The sequence below is a fragment of the Megalops cyprinoides genome, chromosome 20 (assembly GCF_013368585.1).
Source record: "Megalops cyprinoides isolate fMegCyp1 chromosome 20, fMegCyp1.pri, whole genome shotgun sequence".
Classification (NCBI taxonomy): domain Eukaryota; kingdom Metazoa; phylum Chordata; class Actinopteri; order Elopiformes; family Megalopidae; genus Megalops; species Megalops cyprinoides.
In genome coordinates, this window is record NC_050602.1 from 12,673,175 (window position 1) to 12,699,826 (window position 26,652).

The following is a 26,652-nucleotide window of genomic DNA, read 5'->3' on the forward strand; positions in this document are numbered from 1 at the left end:
TTGAATAACACTTAACAATACTAATGTTTGGCTTTCTGCAACCTACAGGGCTTTGTATTAGGCGTTGCCTCTTTTGTGAATCATTGAGTGTTTTGTACGAGTTAATATCTTTTTGATTATTCATTTAGTATCATTTTAATGGAGTCATTCACATTGGCTTTACTGTAAACAACAGACAAAAAGATGTGGCTCTTTTGTAACATACAGCAGTCAGTAGTTGTTCAACCCATATCTGCATGATTGAAACAGATCGGACATAGTTTGGAACAGGTAGCACGTGCTCTGGAGTGTAGCTTAGAAAGATCTGCGACAACACTATCACCCTGCGAGATTCCAAAACAGATCACCACAATACTTTAGACAAATAGTTGTACATTTTGTATGACTAACATTGTTTGCTCCTGACTAACTGTCCGCGGTTTTTAAGTGTCCAATCGGTTACTCCTCCTATATTGTGAGATTAGTGACGCAAACTTGAACCCCAGTCTGTTGCCAGCTCCTCTTCCTTGGAACAGCGAAAACAGGATGCTTCCTGTTAACGTAACGTGCTTAATACAAGAGAAAGTGAAAAGTAAAAGGAAAAATTTGGTGATAGAAGGGTTTAAAAAAACAGACCATGGGATGGTCTCCTGTCTGACGTTCGCACAACAGATGAGAATTTACGTGAAGTGAGTTATCAGAAGAGACGCAATCTGTTGAGGAAACAAGCGAATGAATCCCTTCCCTGACGGAAATAGGAATCACGGAGGCAATCCAAAACGATCCAGGCCCTTTCTGTCCCCCGAAACCCGACCCACGACCGTTTTATCATGCAACCCACAAACCAAACCCACTATTACTGCATGTAAAAACATCTGAAACTGTTTCAGAGCCGGCGCTTGGTTAAGTGGCAGCGCGTGGGACAATATCTGCAGGGACGGTGCACCTGCATATGTTGCGCAGCCAAAGGCCACGACGAGGATGCGCTTCGTGCCGTGTGAAATGTGTGTAGTCCTTGTGATGTGCACTCAAACGTTAAAAGTGGTGTATGACTCCACCTAGTGGGGTGACAATACAGTGCGTTTGTCAGGCGACAGCCGCGGGTTTGTAACACATGTCCTTGGTGACTTCCAGTGTATAACTGCTTACATGTTAATCAGTTGGATATTAAATGTTAAATATTTTCATTAATAAAACCAGCCACATTCAAACAAATACACAAATAACTTCTCGTTCGTTTGCAGTATTAATAATTGTGGGAAGCAATTGCATTTAGAGAATCAACGATGAATTGAAAGTAAATTCGTCAATTGAAAGTAAGGTCTAATGTGATTTTTAGTTTAGGAAAACTTAAGGGGGGGATTATTTAAATCATCAGAGTGTCGCGGGAAGGATCATGTTTGGATAATAAATGACATTTCATAAAACAAAGACGCATGTTACAAAAAATCAAGAATATTAGAATAAAGAAACTGGCAGAAGGTGCATTTGGAATGTGTGTTCTGAGTATTTTTATTCGTATCTATTTGTATCGGTCAATATGTCAAGGCTCAGGAAAAGCTGTCAGCAAATAAAAAACTGAACCCCTTTTTACATACATGCATTTTCACCTGACATCCTTTTGATTAGTCGAGAATGGGACGTCGGTCGCCGCGTGCCCTGAATGAAATTAGTTCACTGTGTAAAAATGCACGTCCACTAATGGCGAGCTGGTTTAATATTAATTACCACGGGTCTTAGTAAAGGCAATAACAGTCAGACTTAACGCCCCTGGCCTGTGTGCGGCTGCTCTGTTCCCTGGAACGGCAGACAGACCGGTTCAGTGATTATGTTTGTTTTACACCAATTCTTCTGGGCGTAATAGACGGCTCATAGTTGGAAAAATCTGCGAATGTGGCGCTAAAGACTGCGGTAAAGTGTCACGCGCTCACTATTCCTTGAAGTACCCTCGTGCCACCTGCTAGCTTCTTATCTGCGCCACTGAACAGGGTTCTGACGTTGCAACAAATTAAGCCTACAGCTGGAGAAGCCACTGATCATTTGTCTACATGACCTCCGTTGGTCGGGCGCACGAAAGACTCAGTATTCCCCCCTGCTACCCACAAAGTCTAAAATGTAAATGGCAGTAAGGAGCCGTAGGCTGCTGCCGAATCAGTCTTCAGATCGTTCATTCTGCAGTATTCGAGGCGTCACAGATGTGCTACGCAACAACATTACCATTCCAAGTGTGCGAAATCCCTGCTCGGCACGCAATCACCGCCATACCGTGGACAGCTCCAAGCCATGGAGCAGGCGCTTTCAGTTTGCATTTCTGACACACTCACTCTTGCATCCATTACACATGAACTACAGACAAGACAGATTTTTCTCCATTCCTTTTTATGTCTTCTCTACTGCACAACATCCTTTCAAGACATATTAAACTTCGTGCGTATAGGTTGCTCTGAGACGAAGGAAAGCCACAGCAGTACGGAATATCACAGCGAATCGGTCATACACGCTAATGTGCTGACCATTTAACGGACGTACAGCAATAATGATAAATACACCTGTTCAAGCAGTAAATGTGTCTGGATATTCGGCGTCCACACAGCCGCGGCAGTGACGGAACCCGCATTGCAACACAGTCAGCGCTCGGCCACCCGGCTGCCGGTTAATTCCTTTTCCCTAAAATCAGACACGCAGTCAGACTAAGCATTTTCGCACTGTGCCACGGCTCCCGTTTGTCATCGAGAGAGAGACGAACCCGGAGAAAGGCGTTTGGAAGTTTGGAAGACATGGGGTGCAGAATTCGAATCGACAAAACCGGTTAGCCAGTGACAGTGAAGCACTGATCAAAATCTCCAAAGACGGTTCTGACACACCAGACCTGACCACCTGTTCTGTTGGACACAGACCGATGTGAAACTAAGGTGAACTTAGTGCTACACCGTCCATTCTTTTACCCGTGGCAGCCCGTGGGACGTGTGTGGATTATTCCTCCTTTCCACCCGCATCTTTCTGTGCGGGATAGAGATGGAGGGAGCACAGGTGACGGCTGGGGGATTATAATTGGGGCCATCGCTTACGAAGACACCGGAGGAGGAAATGTAAGTACGCGGATAAGCGATCCGTATCTTCCCCACCCATAATTCGCACAGCCGCTGTGTCTCATTTCTGTGTCTGCCAAATACCTTCTGTCGTAATGGAAATCGCAATCATTTTAGGAGATTGTTGTAAAATTATGAATTTAGTGATGTGCTTATTGAGATTTTACACGTCTCCCATTCATACAGTTGAGCAGCCTATTTAAAGGCGAAGCCCTGCTCAAGGTTACGAAGGTTACGACTTGCAACAAGTCCAATTCCCCAACAATTTCTAAGAAGTCTATTTCAAACCTGAGAAAGAGGACAAGAATTCAAAGAAATTTCAGGACGTTACCGTTTCTCGTTCTTGGCAGTGCTCCTTTAATTTTACCCCGAATGATTTCAAATACATAGAGGTGTTCCATTTTCTGTTCATTTTATGTAATGCTTGACTTTGTTTTTTCTTTTTCGCTTTTTTTTTCGTTGACTAGCTGTACAAAACAGAGAAATATCATGTACTGAAAAGTTAGACACAAAGAAAATAAGAAACAATTTATTTTAGAAATAAACTCTAAAGGCCTCAGGTGAGACTTCTGGAAAGTTCTAGTTCAGTTAGCAATAATTGTGTCAGTGTGTCAGTGCTGGGGGCTGTGGAGCACCTGGATCTAGAGAAGTTCTGAAGAGGCGGGACAAATACACACACCTTACACACACCCTACGCAGTGACACAGAGAATGCTAAAATGTGAGACAGACCGATGGGGGAGGGATGAACATATCTAAAGATTCTGAGATGAGTACAGGAGCAATGCTTTGTGGGGGTCTGTCTGAGGAGATGCCTTACCTTACACTCTTTCTTCTGTTGTGTTACTGTGTTCTCTAATGTCACCACAGCCAATCCAAGACATTTCTCACTCTGAGTGCTGGGAGGTTCATCATACCAGGGCTGTCTTGAAAATGAAGGTATTGATATCAGTGGGATTACCTGGTAAAATTAAGAGTAAATAAATATACAATGGTAAGACCATGAATGTGGTACAAATGCTTATAAAGAACAGTCCGTGTTCCGTGGAGTTAAGTGGTTTTGAATCATCACACTCGGGCCCTCAGTGGCTGGTATTGCAGGTTTTTAAATGTAGAGATATGACGCGTTCTCTGGCACAGACAGAGGAGCAGGCTGAGTATGACTGAGCCACTCTGTGTGGGAAAGAGAAAGGGGAGTGGGGGTGGAGAGAGAGCGGGAGAGAGAAAAGCACTCAATGCTGCTCGCTGAGGACATCTCAGTGTCAAACGGTGGATGTGCGGGCACACTCTTGCATGCAGGCAGTCTGTTTCTCCCTCCTCTTTCACACAGACACACACGCACACATATATACACACACACACGCGCGCACACACACACACACACGCACACACACACGCACATGTACACACGCACACACACACACACACACACATACACACACACACACGCACACACACATGCACGTATGCACTCACACATATGCACACACATGCATGTTACTGTAGAATCAAACACAAAAAAATCACCTTTGAAGAAGACAAAGGCAGTGTGCTGTATGGATCTTACTGCTTCTGATACTGCTGGCCTGTTCAACCTGTGCTGGTGTACTAGCCCTTGATCTTGAAGCTGTGCTTCTGCTGCTAGCATATCCCTCTCTGCACCCACACCAGCCTGAATGATAGACAGCTGTCAGGGGGGTAAATACAGCCCTCAGGTTTTTTTGGGGGTAAATATACCCGTTTCCCCTGCAGTCCAGGAAAACTTCCTGTTAGCACCTGCTAGGGTGTTGGCTGGCTCTCAACCTGTTACTGTGCTGACAGTTAATCAGAAGAACTGCACCCAGGAAATTTGGTTTTTCATCCAGCAATATAAAAATTGGGGCTGCACATAACCAGAGGGCTGATAGCACCCCAGAGAAAATATATCTACATCCATATTCAGAGCATTACTTGATCTATTATTAATGAGGGATACTTAATTTAGTGTCTTCAACTGTACCCTCGATAGGTTCAAGTACATGCGCGTGTGTTATATATGTTGTAGATGTGTTATTTGAGTTATTCGGATGTGCATGGTTTGTTGCTTTTTGTGTTGGATGTAAGCATGTATTTTGTTTGCTTGTGTGTGTGTGTGTGTGTGTGTGTGTGTGTGTGTGTGTGCACACGTGCATTTGGGTCAACCGGGGTCTGCAACGCTTCCTATTCTGCTTCCCACATGCAGCATTGGGGGTGGGGGGGGGGGATGCTCTTTGAACTGGGACAGCCCCGTAGCACCTGGGGGACTCTGAAGGGGTGGCAGAAGGCTCAGCCCTAATTCCGGTCCTGGAGGGCCCACAGTGTTCCACTTAACCACACTGCCATAGACAGGAGCCTCAGAGGGGACACAGAGAGAGTGGCAGGTTCAGGCCAGATGGTCTTACAGAGAGACACACAAAATCCAGCTGGACTGTAGTCTTTCAGAACCAGGGCTGGGAATTATGAGCAATTTTGGGGACGCTGGATACCAGCACTCCCTTTCTTCCGCAGAGATGGGAGTCAGAAGAGAAGAGTTTGCCGTGATTTTAAGGGAGCAGTTGTGCAGTACCGAACCATTACTCAGTATGTACCCATTACTCATTGACAAAATGATTATTATTTAGTCTTGGTTGACATTTTATGTGCTGTACATTATTGTGAAGCTACTGGATGTTACTTGTCAGTCAGGAGCTGTCTATGTGTAATCTAAAGCTCGGGTTCTTGTGGCCCTGTCAGTGTGAGAGAGGTGCTCTCTTTTCTGCCCACAGCTACGGAGGGATTAAGTGTATAACCAGGGCATAAAATCATTCACCTCCCACTCAAACACACAGTACAAACTAACAAACTGAGAAACAGCTAAACAAACTAACACATGCACTGACTCACAGATGCAGAAGTAGATGCAGACACAGGCAGGCACACACACAGACACACACACACACACACACACACACACACATACACACACACACACACTTATCTGTATGTCCTCATGTTGTGAGTTACGATTGAAATAGATTCCACGATAGCATACAATCAGTAAGGAATCCATCTTTTGCTTGCTTGTCGGTCTTCAAAATTGAGACTTAGAATTCTTGTTAAAGAAGCCTTGATAACCCACGTAATCCATTCATGCATAGTTATGCCCCTTCTGATGTTGCAGGGGTCTTGAGACCCCCGTATTCCTCCCCAACCTGCCATTATGCAAATGACATTTCAATTCATCTTTGAAAAAAGAGTCATCATTCATATCCTGCACCAAGGCTAATCACCTGATCTACTAATCAGATTTGAGATAATTAAAAGCAATTATTTTCATAATGATTCTGTTTTATAATCCACATAAAAATAGGCAGGGTTTGATGCGTCACTCTGTTATGGTGAGGGGTGTCTCTTAGTCATGACTTAATCCTATAATATGCCTGTCATTTGTTGCCTGTATGTGTGTGTGTGTGTGTGTGTGTGTGTGTTTATGAGTGTGTTCATGTGTATGCCCTTTCAATTGTTGTGGGTACGTTGCATATTTGGGCTTGCTCCAGGTGATTGAAGATGTAATCAAGAGTACAGACATTATGGTCAGAACTGGCTGGTACCTGAGGGCAGCAGAGAAGAGTTGTACAGTTCTTTCTCATTGAGCAGTGGGTTGTGTTGTTACATATGACAGCCCTTATAACCCGAGTTTACTCTTTGGTGTGCCATACTTCAAAGAGAGGAGAGTGCTGTGCTCAGTGATCATCTTTATGGTAGGGCCGTCAAACCTGGCTATATTTCAGTAACACAAGGCTAAACAGGAGGGCCAATGACGTGATGATGGCAGTTTTGAGAATGACAATCACAGCCGGATTAAGTTTTAAATTTGTCATTCATAAGTTGACAATCGACACTGTAGTGTCTGTAAAAAGATGGGTGACAGGAGGCATTCTTTGCAGGGTGCATGTGGAGGGGTTGGTCTTAAGGTGGCTGAATTTAAGACGGATTTGGAAATAATCCTGCCCTTTGTTTGCCGTTTCAAAAGGGCTTTTAAAAGTCAAATTCTCTCTCTCTCTCTTTCACTCCATCGCAAGTCCTCTGAATATTACTTGATTCATGCGTCATCTTTCCCACCCACTGGTGCTGTACAGTCAGAAAAAAACCCATGGAGAGAGAACGCACCAGCAGGAGAAAACTGACAGAAAAACTTGCAATCAAAAAAACTTCCAGTAATTTGGCCAGATACCTTCTCAGTCTACCTTACATACAGACAGTTATCAAAACTCAGTTATCAAGCATATGCGATACTGGTCAGATGAGTTCATTAAATGGAAATTCAAACTTGAGGCGAGCGGAAATCAATCTTTCAACAGCCTTTTCACTTCCCTGGAATTTGTTTCTCTGGGTCCCCTAAGTCACCATTTTAGCCTAACCAAGCAAGAAGTCAAGCAAACTGGCCATCAATCACATTGGGCGATCATATTTTGTTCTGAAAAGAAAAGCTGGCAAAAGAACACCTCCCCTACTGCCTTGAACTGCTCCTGGGCAGGTTAAGAAACTCACAAATTCACCCGCAGTGCATGAAAAGCACAAGCCTCATGGCAGGAACGTAATCCTTTTTGGAGAGGGAAGGAGGGAGAGATGCATTTCTGAGCTGTTCTCTCTGTTAGTGTTGCGTGAGACCGTGATGGGATTCAGACACACTGCAGGCTGCGGGGGAAACGAGTGGGATGCCACGCTCCCCTCCACACTCAGGGATCCACCGTCCTGTTTCACCTATAGGTTCTTTTATCGCTGAAGAGGGGGTAAATAAGGTAAAGCTAATCCAGCGCAGCAAATGCCTCCTGACAGTGTCCGTGAGGCCGGCTGCTCGAGGCCAGACTCCGAGATTCAAGCACGCTTTAGTGGCTCACGGGGGAAGAGAGATGGGGACGGAGGTAATTAAAGGAAGAAAGAGACGGACAGTGAAAAGCAGGAGGAAAGTGTGACAGAAGCCCCATTGTTCAGCGTGTCCCTCTTTTTCTCTCCCTCCGACTCCTTACATCCAGTTTGTCACCTTATCTTTCTGAGTTTGGTCCTGTCCAGTCATTCGCGTTTCGCATCACCATACCTGTCTACCGGTGGTCTGACCGGTGTCAGTACAGATGAGGTAACAATATTTCAGCTTCTGCAGAGGACCCATATCAAGTGCAGTTAAAATGGTAGATGAAACTAAATTTAATGTTTTTACTGCTCACCTACAATGTGACTAATACCCCTGTACACCCACACTGCCTCTAATCCTCCAGTAGACCAACACTGTATCCAACACGACAGTAAACCAAAATTGTGTCTAATCCTTCGAGTAGACCAACATTGCCTTACACCACAGTAAACCTGCCCAATGTTTAATGCTTCAGTACACACACACTGTGCTCAGGAACACAGCAATGGTACAGGGCTACCAACAAGAATCTTACTCATTTCCTTATTACAGTAACTATATAATATGTGGCAATTTTTTATAGTTAGCAAATACTAACAATTTGAGTAAGCTACATGGTTTAGTGCAGTCATTTACACAATGTGAAGCAGAGTTGTTGGGCAAGGTGGGGGAGGTGTGGGCGTGCCTGTCACTCTCTTGACGTGGTCTGGCCGGGGCTGCAGGCACTGGGGCAGGAGGGGTTTGCGCAGGGCTGCACTGGTCACACTCCCCCGTGCCGCAGATTGCGGCTGTGAAAACGAGGAGCAGGTGGCAAGAGCAGTGCATGCTGGGACAGGTCATCTTGCTGGCCGGAAAAACCTAGGTGAGTCATACGGCCTTTAAGAGGGGGAGGGGCAGAGGGGAGGGGGGAAGAAAGCGAAGGAGGGAAAATGAGAACGAGGGGGAGAAAAGAGTGAGAGGGACCTTTGGGGAATGGCGCAGAGACGAGAGAGGAGAGAGGAGAGAGGAGAGAGGAGAGAGGAGTGATACTGAAATCCATCTCCGCTTTAGCTGATTAAAAGTGGAGATTCCCCCAAAGCATGCCCCCTGGCCCTGACTGGAAAGCAAGCTGAGGAGCTGCGATTTCTGCTGACGGTTGCAGTTTTCCCCCGGATGCTGGCTCTCATGAAGATGATTATGTAATGTCACCTTTACCCCAGCAGGTTAACTGAAACTAGTGCGGCTTCACAATGTAATGTAATAAATTCCCACCCACCACTGTCCTGTTGTTACTGTGGCTCTGTGTGTGGACCTTTTGACTTTATTCGACTTCGTTATTCATTATTCATTCATTCATATTCATTATTTTTAGTATTTGAGGGATTTGATTGGCTGTGCTGCGGGGCACGCCTGTGATAATATTCTGAGTGTCTGAGATCAGGTCAGAACAATCTCTGTTGATGTGACAGAGGTTGCATCCCTATCCAGCTCCTAGCCTCTAGCCCCTTCCTGTGTGTGGTTCTCTATGTCATGTGCTGCTGACAGTGGATATAACCCACTCAAGGGTTTTAGGCTTTAGGGAGCATTTAAAAACACTCAATGGGACACACATCCCCATTCATAAAAATCTGTGCTACCAGCAGTTGCCTCAAGAGCTTTTGTCATCATTGCCTATTTTTTTCTACAAGACAGTGAGGAAAATATAAAATAATTGCGAAAACATTTGTCTTAGCCTTTGGTGCAGCAAATAATGGCAGTTTGTGTGATCACTTGCATGTGTAAGATATTGAACCATTTCTCTCAATTTAGGTGTTAAAAAATATGTATTAAAAAACATCATTAATTATCAAAATGTTGAAATTCAAACCTTTGAACACATCTGCTCATAGAAGGGTTTTTTTTTATTTTTACTATTTTCCACATTTTAGAATAATAATAAAGACATCAAAACTATGAAATAACACAAATGTGGAATTATGTAGTGACCAAAAAAGTATTAAACAAATCATAACTATCTTATATTTTAGATTCTTGAAGGTAGCCAAAAATATTTTTAAAATTTTTGGTAAGAAATTCATACATAAGCATCAACATCTATGCATGTTTCCCATTATCTTAATCAGGTATGTCCAAGCTTTTGACTGGTACAGTACCTAAACCACCTTGACATTTTACTGTATGGCTGATACAGTATTTGGGTTTATTGAAATCAGAGGGAACATATAGAGTACATCAGTACATCTCCCAGTACATTTAATACTTTTATTGTGAAGTGCACCTACACCTGTATGTAACCAATGCACCTGTAAGCCATGTAATGCAAACCATTGTGCGGTGCCCCTCGGTTTGCAGCCAGCAAAGGTGTTTGCTGATTAAAAGTGGGCAACTGAAGGCTAAATAACCACTCAACCCTCCCGGAAATGCGCTCCCTAAACTTTGGGACACCCCTGAATGTGGTGGATTCATGTATGCACGAGAAAGACTGAGTGGGTAGGGGCTAGGGGAAGGGTGTGTGGGAGTTGGATTGGGACACAACTTCAGTGGGACAGACCCCCATAATGCGTTGCTCCTCTAGCCAGCGTTGAGCTTCCAACGGCTTCCTGTCTCATAATGATGGCATACTTTCATGCCATGTGTCCTGGGTTAGAGGAATACCCAACTGTTCACTGCTTGTCAGACATCTATGGGCTCACTTACTTGCTTTAGAAACTCTGACACTTAAGGTGCCTGAGGTACTCAGTGTCAAAGGTCAGGGGTGACAGTGGCTGAACATAACCTTTATACAAATCGTTCAAGGTGTAACTCCAGAGGGGTAATCATACGCCCTGCCTGCCTGCAGGACTCCAGCTAATGAAGATAACAAGGTGGAGATGGATACAGATAATGCTGTGCTTAATGTCTGTGTGAATTACAGTGTGTTAGCGCTTTGCTGCCAGCAGGGGCCCCAGGGGGCCACAGTACAGATGGTCCTTTACTGTCATTTTAAAAAATGAGGAGGACTTGCAACCGAGGTGATAAACGGATCCAATTTAAACACATAATCACCACAAAGTAACTGCGATGCCCCTCAATGGCCCCCAGGGCTGCACACAAGATCAGGTACAGTCCAGTCCTGTGTGTGTGTGTTTATGATATGAGGGATGAGATGACATAACTCTTTGCTGTCTCTTTTCACAGAAATTTGTTTTGCGCCCCAAAGCTGCTTCATCACCACAATTAATTGTTAAAACAAGGGATAGTTGCAATTCATCATTACATTCCAATAATACAGATAATACAATACTGACACATTTCTGTAACCCACCATTTAAACCTGTGCATACATCATGACCCCTTAATTTGACTTTGACTTTATTTGAGAACCAATATTGCATGTTGCTCTGGAAATTGTAGTTACATAACTACAGTATTGCCATGTAATTAATTTCTTCAGTGTAATTCAATATTAAACAGACTGAACAGATTACACAGTTTTATTTACATATAAATTCAGTTGCACTATGCTCTATTATTGCACCTTAATGCCCTTTTATTATTAGCTTTCTGAACTCATTTGCTGATCAAGCAGCTTAATTTGATATGGAATGAAGGTGTGTATGTGTGCGAGCATGTCTTTGTGTGCATGTGTGTGTGCATACATGTTCATGTAACAGTATATGTGAGTGTGTTTGTGTCTCTATGTGTGTGTGTGTGTGTGCGCGTGTGTATGTGACAGTATTGGTGAGTTTGTTTGTGTGTTTCTCTGCGTCTGTGTAAATCCACACATGTGTGTCTGTGTGCGCACGTGTGTATATGTGTGTGTCTGTGTCCATGCATGGATGTGTGTTTCTGTGTGTGAATGTGTGTGCTCATGTGTATGTGACAGTATTGGTGATTGTGTGTTTCTATTTGCGTCTGTGTCAGCGCACGCAAGTGCATGTCTGTGTGTGTGCTCATGTGTATTTGACAGTATCTGTGAGTGTGTTTATGTGTCTGTGTCTGTGTGTGCGCGTGCGTGTGTGTGTGTGTGTGTGTGTGTGTGTGTGTGTGTGTGTGTGTGTGTGTGTGTGTGTGTGCATGTGTGTGAGTGTGTGTGCTCATGTGTATTTGACAGTATCTGTGAGTGTGTTTATGTGTCTGTGTCTGTGTGTGCGCGTGCGCGTGCGTGTGTGTGTGTGTGTGTGTGTGTGTGTGTGTGTGTGTGCGCGTGCGCGTGTGTGTGTGTTTATGTGTCTGTGTCTGTGTGTGCGCGTGCGCGTGTGTGTGTGTGTGTGTGTGTGTGTGTGTGTGTGTGTGCGAGCTCCTTGCTCATCCAGTGGCGAGTGCAGGCAGGGCAGACTGGGTGAGAGGCGGGCTGGTTTGCTTTCCGCTGGTGTTCCTCCTGCTCATGTGAGCAGAGAGAATCTGGCTGCGACGTGATCCTCATCTCAATGTGCCGCTGGCTTCGGCTGGCAGGGTGTCTGTGTGTTTACACTGCGGAGGGAGAGACAGAGAGGGGGGAAGAGGTAAACACAGCCCCACTCACCTGCTCTGCTCTGGCCCCTGAGACACGCTGTCAATCAAACCCCTGCGTCCTGCTACACACACCCCCCCACCCGGTCACCCAGGGGGGCCTCAGTGCAGAGGAGCCGTCTGCAGCCCGCGCCCTCGGAGAGAACCCCCCACACTTTCCCTCCACGTGGCGGTGGATATGAGCCACAAGCGTGGGACTGGGGCCTCTGTTCCACAGCTAAAGCAGAAAGTCGCCTCATTCATCCCCCGATATCCCCTGATCCCAGCGCAGTCTCAGCCTGCTGCTTCATTCACAGCGACTCGGCCTCGCGGGACCCGAGCCAGCAGGCACGCGTGCAGGAGCCGGGCGTTTTCGGCGCTCGCTGCAGGTACTTTCCTGCGCCGGGTGAGGGGGGGGAGCGGATCAGAGCCGCCCCACGGAACAAGCCCGCAGGTCACGTGCCGCGGCCGTCAGAGGTCACGGCCCGCCTCGCGCCGCCGCTTGGCTTGTGGGTGACAGACACATCTGCTCGTCCCCTGCAGTCACACCGCACGGAGAAGGAGACAAATACAGCTGGGAGACAGCCGGATCACATATTTATTTATTCATTTATTTATTTATTTACTCTTGGCACATGCTTTGGTGAGCAGCTGTGTCACTGAGGCGAGAGGAGAGAGGGGAGGGGAAAAAAGAGAAGGGGACAGACACTGAGACCCTCCCCGGCTCTGTTGTATTCGTATTTACTGATTCCCTCCCCTCTCTCTCCCTCATGGTGTGACAGACAGCAATTTTGCTAAAATAGGAAGTGGCATCAAGCAACGAATCTTCCTCTCTCTCCCTCCCTCTCTCTCTCTCTCTCTCTCTCTCTCTCACTTTCTCTCTTTCTTTCTCCCTTCTTCTCTCCCTCCTGCCTTTCCTCCCTCTCTTGTATTTTTATTCCTTCTCTCATTCTTTCCCTCTTTCCTTCCCTCCCTCTCTCTCTCTGACTTTCTCTCTGTCTTTATCCATCCTTCCCTCCCTCTCTCATTCCCTCCCCCCTCCTTCTCTCTCTCCCTCTCTCGTCCTCTCCCTCCTTCTTTCCCTCCCTCCTTCTCTCCCTCCCTGCAGATGAATGGAGAGTGCACCCAGGAGCGGGAGGAAGGGGGCACGCGAAGGCCAGCCAACGAGCGCAGCCGGACCGCAGAGCCGCTGGAGCACAAGGAGAACTGCTGCGTCAAGTGCAAGAGTGAGTTGACCGCTCGGCCGACCGCGAACTGACCGCTGAATGACCGTTGAATGACCGTCGAGCTGGGCAGGCATTTGGTAGAGGGGAGCAGCAGGGAGGGAAGGGCATGGAATGAAAGATATGGAATGGGGGGGGGGGGGCGGCAGGTGCAAGGCAATACAGAAGAGTCCATCTGAAGAGACTGGGAGGACTCGGAGCTGGGGTACAGAGCTGTATTACTGTTTTGCACAATCGATTGTGAGCAAAAGGTGTTAGCTGATGTAAGTCATATAAAGAGCAACAGCGTGGGCTTTCTGTGTGGTATCTCTGTTGAAGTCATGTCGTTTATTTTGTAGGGAGCGAGCCCTACAATGGAACTCAGTCTAATCTTTTCACGCTGTGCCCTGGTGTGGATAGAGCACCCCCTGCTGTCAGTTCAGTGTTAGTGCTCTGGCACGTTGCTGTAGGTCTTGTACCTCATGTGCCTCTCTCCTGTTCCGCTTTATCCGCTCAGCCAACATGTGTACAGCTGCTCCCGGGCGGTCGGGCCCCGGAGACTGCATGCACCACCTGGGTGTAAAAAACTTGGTTCAAGGTGCCAAATCCAATGTTCCCACAGCTGACTGGCTGATCCGCCCCTACAGCTGTTGCACCAAGTCTAAAATCGGCGCAGTTTGTACCCGCGTCCAGTGGGAGCGATGTGCGTCCGTGTAAATAAAGACATAACAATCCTTGTTGCTAGGCAGCGCTCATTGGCAGTGACACTCTGACAGGCCGCTGCGATGAGTCGGTGTACGCTGATCGCGTTCTCCACGGCGGTCCGCGACGCGCCATTTGCTCGAAACCTCAGGGCGCTCGGTGACAACTCCGGTTTGCGTTACCGCGGAGAACAGCCTGAGCCCACGTCCCACGCCCGCTCCTCGCCGGACCCGTAGGACGTACGCCCCGCCGAGACAGAAAGGACAGTGTGGGGGCCCAGATGGTTGTTCGCAGATTGATTTGTGTTGTGAACTTTAGGTGTACTCGACACCCAGATTCGCCTTACAACAGACCCAATCTGTTTCCGAATTGCATTTAACCCCTGGCAGGTGTACAATTACACTGTCTTTTTGACCCAAATGAGATTTGTGCCCACCATGGAAATTGCTACTATAATTTACATTAATTTAAGGTGGACTTCCAGCATAGGTCTGGCCTGTCCCTGCTTGGTGTACTCCACCGTAGTGTGCCACAGTAACTCGTCTGCCTTCTCCAGCACGACCGACTGGTCAGCAACTGCAAACTTTGTTTTCTTGAGAAATGAGTTGGAGAGAGATGGTGGCAGAACTGACATAAGGGAGAAAGAGCAAGAGAAACAGAGGGTGACAGAGAAAGTCACTTTTTTCCGCTTCAGCCGTCGCCAACGGCAAAGAGAAATGCAGAAGTGCTGGGAAAATGTAGTAGCGCTGGTTTACCAGCAGAGGACGGGCTCAGTCTTCGTAAATGGAGACGAGAGCGGAGGGGTAATGCTGACCTACGGCTGGCTTCACCGCTGCGCTCAGAGATCATTCGGTGGGTTGGTTATGGTTATGGTCAAAGGAAATCTGACCAGGGTGCATGTGGGAGGGTGTGTGACCTAGATGGGTATGGGTGGGGCGCTGAAGCACAGGCACTCTCTAGTTTATGCAATCAAATCACCGGACACTACCAGGAAACGATGATGATTAAAGTGTTTAAAAGCAAGGGAGGGGCAGAACAGAGCACCGTACAAACACATTACATTACATCCATTTAGCAGACACTCTTATCCAGAGCGGCTTCCAGCACAAAAGAACAGAAGTGTATCCATTCAAGCTGAATGAGCAACAGTGTCAGAACAGGCTAACAACACTTCCAGACCAGTGACTGTGAGCATAACCACTGTTCAAGCCCTAACCCAAGTTAACTTGTGCAACCTGACTCAGCAAGGGAAGCCAAGTATGCTACCATATATCAGTCACTAGATCACAGAATGCAAAACACATCACAGTACTACACATGAAATAAACAGCATCTGTACATCGATATTGTGCTCTCCCACACAGCAGGACTCTACCAATCAGTGTGACATCAGCAGGACCATAGCACAGGAAGCCAGTAAAACCCTGGTCTCTGTCTGCTTCTCTCCCTCTTTCTCTTTCCCTCCTACCCCCCCTTTCACTCCTCCAGCCTCTCCCTGCAGTTAGGAAATGCAGGGAGTAGGGCGAGCAAATCAGCCGTCATGGAAATGGTGAGGACATGACAGATGACAGGATATGCTGGTCCCATTTCCTGTGTGGAGCACATGGATGAGTGTGGGACACAGAGGACTGTCTGCCCCTCCACCCTTACCTTTGACGGCATCCGGCAGTGCATCTCATGCCCCCCATCGCTACGACAACCTGTGACCAACCCTTCCCTCTCACACCCTCTCAGTTCTGCACAGTTCAATTAAATAAAATTCAATTCATTTCAATTCAGTATGCTTTCGTGGAATGAAACCCATTATATAAATAATGCCAAAGTACACTATGCAGAACAAACAGGAACTTATTACAAATGCAGAATTAAACATTCACATAGATTAAACATGGTAAGAATAAAAAGATTCAATTAGAGAAATCAATTGTATACAATTCTAGAATGAAATATATGTCTGTCTGATCATTCATTTGTTAGAGCTGGTTAGTTTTTTCACTGTCCCCCAAGCTGTGGCTATATACTGTCCTACTAGTGGGGCTGTTGATCTTGAAAGACTTGTTGCATTTTATTATTTATTCTGCACTTATTCTGAAATTGAAAAAAATCTATTTTTATGTTGAAATATTTTCTGCTTTCCTTTTATGTGAGAGGACGTGCATTTCTGTGTCTGTCTTTGTTTAGCAAACTGTGACTTTGTGTTGTCTTTCTTAAGTGTCTTTCTTTCTTAAGGGTGTGGTCACTGAGTCTTCACTTAGTCACGTCCATGCTTTGTACCTCTGACAGTGGGGGGATACTCTGTCAGTGTTTATTCCCTGTGTAAGATCTGGTTACGATTATGTTTATTTTGGGATTGAGTTTCTTTGTTGCAATAATCCAGATAGGAGTTTTTCATTTGTTTTATAACCTAGTTAACTGTAATTGCCCGATGTGAAGCAGTGCTGGCTTGAAGCTGATTTGTGTCAGTGTGTGTTAGTGTAGTGAGGTTCAGGACCGGCAGACAAAGGGGACATGTTTCTGGTGTCCACTCCTGGGTTTGGAGAGCTCTGTGTTGTAAAGAGTATGTTATTTTAAATGTTCTATAAAATGCACACCTCTCTCAGGAATTGATGTAAACTGGATATTTACCTAAGCCTACCTAAGACTTTAAGAATGCATTATTAGGAGTTACAGCTCTATACTTGCAGTGTTTTTTAAACTGAATTCTACATGCAGGATTGCATGCAGGGTGTTTTCCTATGTGATGCTGTGTTGCTATTTGAGTGAACCATGTATTTTACTTCCCATAAGCTACTCTATCAAAATATTTTAGACCAAAATTAACAGGACTATATATATTATACAATCATTTTTTGATTGTATAGAAAGCTCTATGGGCTTTTTCATTTAATTCACTGAATTCCAGTGCAAAGCTCCCTCACACGTTGATTTACCATCCACGGTGACTCAATATTTGTTGTGGGGTGGTGTTACCCATATTAAAGCAATGTCTAATTTCCTGAGATATTGCTTTTTTTTTTTTTTTTTTTTTTTTTTAGAAGACCACAATCTTTCTCTTTTTGCAATTTAGTGCCAGGGCTCTGTTCTGGTAGTATTTTTCTAGCAGGTCTAGGTTCCTCTGAAGACCCCTGGGTAACAATAGGTTCAGAGCACCTGTACAGAGTAGGAACTTAACTTTTGTGGCCTTAGGATTCCCCCAGTAATACTGATAACTCTGATGTAAATATTTATCAGTATAGATATTGAATAGTGTTGCACTGCCTTGCTTTGCCCAGTTGTATTCCATATTTGTATTGCACACATATTGATTTAATTATGCCATTAACTTTAGAAAGTTTCCTTTGTTCTGGGTACATGTTAATTAATTATTTACAATTTAAAGTTTGTACGCTGTAAATATGCTTATTAGTCCAGCATTTTGGAAGACAGTCCAATTCTAACTCAAAATCATCACATTCAGCAGGGAAAAAACCAATATATATATGTTAACATAAAATCAAGAAATCAAAAAATCTAATTCAAATGCAATTAATTCAATACAACAAATAATTTTGCTTTCTGCACTTGTCTCTAAGGGTATGAGAGGCCGTGACATATTGTGCTTCTGCCTCTTTTGTCTTTGAAGTATTTTTCCAAATGGGACAGGATTGAGAATTCTGTCTTTCCTTTCACTCTCTATGTATTTAATTTGAACCACTTATCAATCAAGCAGAACAATAAACAACCTATTTAAAAAACCTAACATCCTAAACCTACAAAGCCCCAACTTTTAAAATTAAGGGTTAAGTCCCTATTTCAGGCTAAAGATCCTCCACTGTAAGATCCAAATCCCAATAATCACTGACGAAACTGAACAAGTTTAAGAATTCTTTCTAGCTCTCGGAATGTTGGTAAATTAAAGGGAATCTTAAACCATTACCATATGAAGAAATAAATACATTCATAATTATATGAAAAAGATAAATGTGTTTGATTTAAAAATTGAAATTTGTCATCTGACAGGAGTGGAAAAAAATGAAGCCTTTCTGCCTTCATTATTTCACTATGCATGTTAATTATTAATGTGTTAATTAAGGAGGGCTCAATGATTTCAAAATCACTGGCTACAGAAGCCTGTTACTTTCTGTGTTTATTTGATCTCCTTCGTCACCTCGACCACTTAGGGATGAACCAGCCCCCGAATGTCACTGATAAAAAATGGAAAGTAGATTTCCCCAACCTTAAAATGCAGATGATTTGCTGTGCATTTCTGTTGAGTCAGCTGAGAAGACTTTAAAGTGCCCGTTGCACCTGCTGCAATCAGGCTGAGACGCATAAGCTCTCATACACGCACACGCATGCTGCTCTGATTAGCCTCTTAAGTTCTGATTAGCGCAAGTCTTAAGTTATATCAAGTGGCAATTTTGCGCCTGTGTGTTTAGATATTTGACGTGTGTTTCCGCTGAGTCTGTGTTATTTGGTTCGAACCCTTGCTGACACGCATTACACACTCACGCGCGCTCATGAACACAAACACAGCGATCATGCCAGAGAGATGGAGGGAAACAGCGAAACAGACAGAGGAAGATGGTGGTAAACTGTGTCCCTGCTTGGACGGAGGCTGTCATTTAGCCTGTGTCAGTGTCATTGTTTCTCGCTGACCGTCATTGGCTGAAAGTCGGAGGTAGTTTCTTTTCTGGAATGTGACCTTGAGCTGAGTACGGCGAACAGAAGCCGAACGCTGCGTCGCCTGGCGGTGTCATCCAGCATACGGTAGCAACACCTGCCACCTGGCGGTATCGCCCACGCAGCCCAGCCAGCCGTGGAATCACTGGCTAAAGGGCCTCTCAGCAGGTAGCATCCCTCATGGACATCTTACCCCCCCCCCCCCCCACTCCCCAACACACACACACACACACGCACAGCTGTGTCCCCTCACACGCAAGCACACAGGACACGACATGACTGCGTCTTGGCCTCTCCGCTGTCCCCGCCGAGAGAGCGAGAGAGAAAGGGAGCGAGGGATGGAGAGGAAGGGAAGGAGGGAGAGACAGGGAGAGACATTTTCAGCGCGGTATCTTGGCAGTATCTTGTTCGGCAGTGTGTACAAAGAGCCGGCTGCCATATCAGTTTTGATTAAGCAGACGCAGTTCTCCCCCAGCTATCAGACGGCAAGGGGAGGACGTCTCATTAAGCAGACGGAGAGAGGCAAACAAGCGCGGAGAGGAGAGGAGCGGGATGGGGGGGGGGAACGGGTGATTAAAAACCCATCGCTTACTCATACCCTGACAGCTCCATCCACCCCAGAATGTCCTGTTATTATCTTTAATATAAAAAATGGGGAAAATGTTTGGACACTTTGAGCCATGTGGTTTTGACATCCTCATCTGTCTCCCCTGAGATATTCAATTTTAGGCTGTGTGGAGAGAGGGGGAAGCCGCTCTGCTTTCTCCGATCTCCGTCCCAATTATTTCCAATTTCATTTTGAAATCCTTTATTGGTGTGACATATCCGAATTTATTGCCAGAGCTTAAACAATTAATAGAATGAAAAAAAAACAGCTGTGTGTTTTATTAACTCGTACTAAAATTATTTATTGCAGCTGAAAGGTATGAAATCAACGTATACATGTTTACTTAATGAATGAAATCATTATTATTTTCTTGATGTCAGTGATTTTGTATCGTAAATGATTTGTTGATTTCATCTGCATCTCTTCATCTCTCTTTTCATCTGTCACTCCATCTCGTATTTTCCTCACTCTCATCCTTTTCATTCTTCTCTCATCCTCTCTTTCATAGATTTGATTCTGGTTCAAATGTGACTTCATGTATTTTCAACTCTCTGACATCATGCCTTCAGTTTTCTTCACATCCTCTTGTTATTCTGCTCTAAGACACTTCATCCCGATGGAGCAGGCAATCAAATCGAACACCAAATCAAAATCAAATTGGAACAGTTACCAGTTGTTGATTCCATTGTCCAGTCCCCTGCCTTTTGACTGACAAAGCCCTAGCTATTTTGTTTGTATAAGTCCTTTATGAATAACTGGGGGAATGTGCTCGGTCCCTGTCTGTGGGATTGTGGGTTATGTAGTTTCTCGCAGAGCAGGTGTGACAGTGCTGTGCGTGTGCTCTGCCCCTCTCCCCCCGCATGCAGCCTGCGCATCGCGCTGTCAGAGGTTCGTGATCTCACGCGTGGGCGAGGACTGGATCTTCCTCATCCTCCTGGGCCTCGTGATGGCGCTGGTGAGCTGGTTCATGGACTACGCCATCGCGTTCTTCCAGCAAGGTGAGCCAGAGGGAGGAGAAGGAGAGGGAGGGGGGATGAGAGAGAGCGGAGAAGGGGAGGAGCGATGAGGGGAAACGGATAAAGAGGGAGGAAGAGAGTGCACTGCCAGGGGTTAGATTTTATTTTCTGACGTTTCAAAGGGGGTGTGCGCTAGTCTGGGGTGAGCTGTCCTTTACCTCTTAGGTCTGTAACTGTAGTGTGGTGCTTAACCACACTCACTGCAGACCTGAAACTGGGATGGTTCAGGGTAGTGAAGACATAAAGTTTAAAATTTTAGCTATTGTTTGCTTAAGTGGTGGATTTGCTCACGTACATTTACAGAATGAACTCTCACACACACTCTCAGCAAAGACTCACTCACACACATTCATAATGTGGACTCACTCACGCACATTCATCATGCGAAATTACACATGTTCAATGTTGGAGTCACTTACACATTCATGTTGTGGACTCACTTATACACTCTGATAGTATGTACTCACTCACACACATTCACAGTGTGGACTTGCACACACTCACAATGTACACTCACTAACACACACTTACAATGTGCACTCACTCACACCCATTCACAGTGTGAACTCACTCACACACGCTCACACACACTCACAGTACGGACTCACACACACTCACAGCCGTGGGGCCACTGAGGGAAGAAACTTGTGAAAGCCCAAACTCTGAAAATAAGAGAGTTTAATCATCAGCGGGGGGTCCTGGCGTTTTTACATTCGGCATTATGCTGGTAATTTTGTGCAAATGGCTTTGAAACCGTTTCTTCTAGGAGAAGATAATGACATCTCTTCCTTGTTAAAAGTACTGTGAGTAATAAGGTAAGCGAGTGGTGTTCTGGTCAAATCGCATTTATTGTCTGTTCTCAGCTCTTTTACTTTTTGACAGATGACACACGGAAATCATTGTGAGAGGGTTTTCATTCCACTCAGAACGGAATATGCTGTATAACCCTTTGTTCTACCGATGATTCAGTCACCTCGTTATGTGAGGAATAGGGTGAACTGTCATGGGGCGGAGAGCTGGGGAGGGTTGTCTGTGCTGCAGTGTGAAGGCCTGTAATTGGTCAAGCGAGATGGAAATGTCGCCCAATTGCACCTTGTGTCTCTACAGCACAAAAGTGGATGTACGGGGGTCTGGACAATAATGTGTTCCTGCAGTACCTGGCCTGGGTCACATACCCTGTGGTTCTCATCACCTTCTCTGCTGGATTTACCCAGATACTGGCTCCACAAGCTGTGGGTGAGACACAGTCACAACCAATCACACACTCACACACACACACACACACGCACACACACACACACACACATATACATATTCTCACAAGCTCTCACACACACACATCCTGTCTCACTCTCTCGCGCATACACACAGCAGTGCATGTCTCCTTCACCCTCCTGTTCTTCTTGCCCCCTCCTCTTCCTCAGGTTCGGGGATACCGGAGATGAAGACCATTCTTCGGGGTGTGGTGCTGAAAGAATACCTCACCTTCAAAACCTTCGTGGCTAAAGTCATCGGCCTGACCTGCGCCCTGGGCAGCGGAATGCCCCTGGGGAAGGAGGTGCGAGACCTCACTTCCAGCCTACGTTCAGATGTAACTGACATAAGCCTCAACTCAGAATGGTTAAATCAGTGTTGTGACATCTGTAAAATTCCATCTCCCTGGTTTCTTCCTCTTTGTAGGGTCCCTTTGTTCACGTTGCTAGCTTGTGCGCTGCATTGTTGAGCAAGTTCATGGCACTGTTCGGTGGGGTCTACATGGTGAGAGATTTTTGTATACACCCCACACCCCACTTCAACATCAGATGAACACCTGTCCTGCCTGTGAAGTACACACCTGTAGTTACGTTACCGCTATCCACACCACAAGATAAACATACACTGCATATACAGTACCAGTCAGTTTGGACACACCTACTCATAGAAGAGTTTTTCTTTATTTTTACTATTTTCCACATTTTAGAATAATAGTAAAGACATGAAAACTATGAAATAACACAAATGGAATTATGCAATGGCCAAAAATGTCAAACAAATAAAAACTTATATTGATTATTCAAAATCTTATATTTTAGATTCTTTAAAGTAGTCAAAAACTATTTTTTAATTAAAAATTCACACATAAACATCAACTATTTATATCTGTCTAAGAAACAAATTTCAAGAATTTAAGCATAAATATATCAGTTATTACGCTTTGTGTACAGAATTTTTTTGTCTTGAACATATAATAAAAATATATTTCACAGCATAGCTCAAAGGACATAGTAGATATTTTAAAACGTGATGTGTACTACCGTGTGGAATGTAGTTTTACGACAATGGGTGATGGCAGCTATGCTGTTCCCAAAGAAGAATGTCAGCTGCAGGACAGTTACTATGGAGAATATAATTTGCTCTGTGTTTTCTCTCTGTCCTGCTGCCAAAGGAGGAGCCTTTTGAAGCAAACAAGGTAGGCAGCGAGATGCAAGATTCAAGCTATCATCATTACCTGTCCTGGGACCCCATTTCAGAAGTCAGTCTCATTTCACGCTGGTGACCTACCCCAACATTCTACCCCTTTCCAGAATTCCATTCCATACATACCAAACATTTCCAGAGACCATTGCACAGGATGGAAGCTGTCAGGTTAGTGTTCCCTCTGTGTGTCCATAGCTACAGGCTCTAGATGTCCTGTCTTTTTGTTAAGTGCTGTTCTCTGTAGTCACCCCCCCCCCCCCTTCATGCATCCTTAGTGATGAGACAGCAAAATGCAGCACTCTCAGCTTTGAAAAGGACAGAATTTTCAATGTTAACAACACCAAGTCAAATGTCTGATCCATAAATAGAATCTCCACAAAAGAACACTGTCAGCATACAAAGACACCAAGTTACTTACATACACAACAACAACAACACAAAAACATTCTCCATAAGTCTTTAAAAGCAAAAAATTGGTTTAATATAAATAACTTATTCAAAATGAAGCCACAATTCCTGTTATGTGGGGAACATAGTTCCTCAAAACACTTTACTTCAAATAAATATTAATTTCTGTACATTCTCTACTCCAACTGAAATGTTTTCATACAATGTAAATTGAGTGACTTCATGCATGTGTCTATATTATCAGCAGATTTAGAAGTTATGCCTCATTGGCATCACTCTGTGATCTTCAATTAGTCCTAATCATTAAATCGTGCTTTAAAACTCAATTGGAAATATTTTCATTTTTCTTTTCATTTTCTGAGTGGTATGCTTCAGCAGTCCTGAAAGAATTAGGAACAATCACAAGCCAATAACAGAAGAATAATAACAAGCCAATCCCTGGTAAGAAAAAGACATGAAAAAACATTCAATAAATCTTGCTCAAATCATGCATTGCACAGGGTAAGGACACTGAGCTAGTAATGTCTCACTTTGACCTAAAGAAATTTCACTCTATTGAACCGGCTTGCCAGTGCCGAAAATGTAGACTGTCTAGCTCTGTTGAAATTTCCATCCTCACAGTTTATAAAATTCATGACCACATCAGTGGTTTTCTTCGTATTTGCAAAAGCAAAATTTTGGTTGGAGTAGTCAGCGAACAAGGAAATTGCGAAATTCATTTCTGAAATTGTCAAAGAGACTGGGCCTGTTTCATTACGTTTACAGATCTGAACTCAAATTTATTTTTTTCTTCAACCCAAAACTTGGTATTCAGGTGATCAAGGTCTACACAGATCAAAACATTGCACACATCCGAATCAACATTTAACATTTAACACTGTAAATCTTTAGGGTAAGGATTGTGGATGCTGAAGTTGATCCTAGATCTGTTGTGAGGCGAAGAAAGACACCAGGTCCAAGTATTAATATTGTCTTTAACTTGGAATTGGCTACGATGAACAGAAATGGTTATTTCCAGAATATGAGAAACCAATGGTGAAAGGTATACTAGACATTTTGTGATACTGTTATGCAGCAGAGAAGCAGAAGAAGCTGAAGAAGAATATAATAAGGAAGACAATATAAGGATAATAGCTGGTCCATTTATTGTGTGCCAGTATAAAGTTGTGTCTTAATTGTGTGTGTTCAAATGATGTTAAATCATAGATTAAGCATTTGTTATCAGTCAGACCAAAGGGTCTTTGTGGTCATTCTGAGTCTCGGTGCTGTACATGTATGGTTTATGCCTTGCCCACCCAAAACTCACCTGATGGCCTACCTGCCATCCAAAATCTATGGTTTTCCCTCCTGTAGATTCTGTGGTGTTTTATCCCTTCTCAGGATTCCCACAACATTCCTTTTGTTCCCATGATTCCACCTCCACTGTTCCATCCCTTCCCAGAATTCCATCCCAACATTCCACACCTTCCCATTATATCTCCACACAGCCTTCTGCGGGGTTCAGTTGGCCCTCTTGTCGTGTTCTCGTTGCCGTTGCAGAACGAGCTGCGAAACATCGAGATGCTGTCGGCCGCCTGCGCAGTCGGGGTGGGCTGCTGCTTTGCTGCTCCCATTGGAGGTGAGTCCAAACCGAACAGGAGGTGGCCATTTCCCCTGTACCAGTGACACCAAAGGCCCTCTCACTGGGTGTGTATGTGCACAAGTGTGTTACTATGTGTATGTGTGTGTGTGTGTGTGTGTGTGTGTGTGTGTGTGTCTGTGCGCGTGTGTGTGTGTGTGTGTGTGCGTGTATGTGTGTGTTTGCAGGTGTACTCTTCAGCATAGAGGTAACCTCCACCTTCTTTGCTGTGAGGAACTACTGGAGGGGCTTCTTTGCAGCCACTTTCAGTGCCTTCATCTTCAGAGTGCTGGCCGTGTGGAACCATGAAGAGGGTGAGTCACTGTGCATGTCTGCACATGTGTGTGTGCGTGTTTCAGTAATATTGTGATAAATGAAATTTACATTTAGTTGCTTAGCAGACACTCCTACCCAAAGCAACCTATGTGGGTTACAGTTTTTACATGATATCAATTTATACAGTTAGAAAGTGGTAAGAGGTAAAGTACCTTGGCCAAGGCTACAACAGCAGTGCCCTAGCAGGGAATCGAACCAGTAACCCCTGGGCCAAAGCCAGTGCTCTTTACCACAATACTACACTGCTGAAATAAGAAGAGATGTGTAGAGAGTAGAGTGTATTCTGTGTAAATGAGATGTTGTGTTCTACATTTTGTGAATCCTTGTGTGTGTGCATCTCTTTGCTTGCAGAGACAATCACCGCCCTGTTTAAAACACGCTTCCGCTTGGACTTCCCCTTCGACCTGCAGGAGCTCCCAGCCTTTGCTGTGCTCGGGTGGGTGCACCATATTAAAACAGCTTAATGTGCTTGCCCTGTTCCTGGGCCAGTTTTCTGAGCTCTCATGTATCTGAACCTCACCATTACGTTCTCAGTCCGAACCTGCAGGTGCCCTGGACATGACAGTCTCTCTCTCTCTCTCAAAATCAAATTGGAATGTGCTTTATTGACATAACCATAACCATGCAGCATTGCCGTGGATTTAGAATGAACAGCAGCGCTGTGACAGATTATTACTAAAGGATAATACAGATTTCCCAAAATAAGGATGAAAAGAAAGAAACAATCTGTTCAGTTTCTCTCCAAAAACAGACACCTTCCCTTTTTAGTTGCCAGGCTGAGGTCACTGAGTCTGCACTATGTTAAGGTTTTTTTTTTTGTTCTGAGTCTATATGTACTCTGTCAATATTTGTGTTTAGGGTTATGTAGGGTCAGCATCTACAAGGTTCCTTCTCTCTCCCTCTCACCCTCAGGATTGTGAGTGGATTTGGGGGGGCGCTGTTTGTCTACTTGAACAGACTGATTGACCAGTTCATTCAGCAGCAGAAAACCGTCAGCAAGGTCCTTATGAAGAAGTGAGTTCAAACAGACACACAGATACATGAGACACACACACACACATAGATATGAATACACACGCATGTGTGCACAGACATAGATACACATACATAGGCCACACAGACATGCAGATATATACACGCAAACAAATACAGACACCCTCAAACACATTCTCATAAAGATTATGATTTCAGTATGAAAGTGTCGTGATTTCGTTGTTCA

The 26,652-nt window shown here is 44.7% G+C and overlaps 1 protein-coding gene across 3 annotated transcripts in view; it reads left to right on the forward strand.

Moving 5' to 3' along the window:
• The first annotated feature begins 2,190 nt into the window (after positions 1-2,190).
• clcn2a (chloride channel, voltage-sensitive 2a) overlaps positions 2,191-26,652 on the forward strand; it is a 36,832-nt gene continuing 12,370 nt past the window's right edge. For all 3 annotated transcript variants that reach the window (XM_036554207.1, XM_036554208.1, XM_036554209.1), the window contains exons 1-11: positions 2,191-3,068; positions 13,534-13,651; positions 20,465-20,596; positions 21,722-21,850; positions 22,039-22,172; positions 22,295-22,372; positions 23,040-23,063; positions 25,019-25,097; positions 25,286-25,411; positions 25,785-25,869; positions 26,346-26,447. In XM_036554207.1, the coding sequence (XP_036410100.1) occupies positions 13,534-13,651; positions 20,465-20,596; positions 21,722-21,850; positions 22,039-22,172; positions 22,295-22,372; positions 23,040-23,063; positions 25,019-25,097; positions 25,286-25,411; positions 25,785-25,869; positions 26,346-26,447 (1,007 nt within the window). In that variant the 5' untranslated portion in view covers positions 2,191-3,068. The remainder of the gene's footprint in view (positions 3,069-13,533; positions 13,652-20,464; positions 20,597-21,721; positions 21,851-22,038; positions 22,173-22,294; positions 22,373-23,039; positions 23,064-25,018; positions 25,098-25,285; positions 25,412-25,784; positions 25,870-26,345; positions 26,448-26,652) is intronic.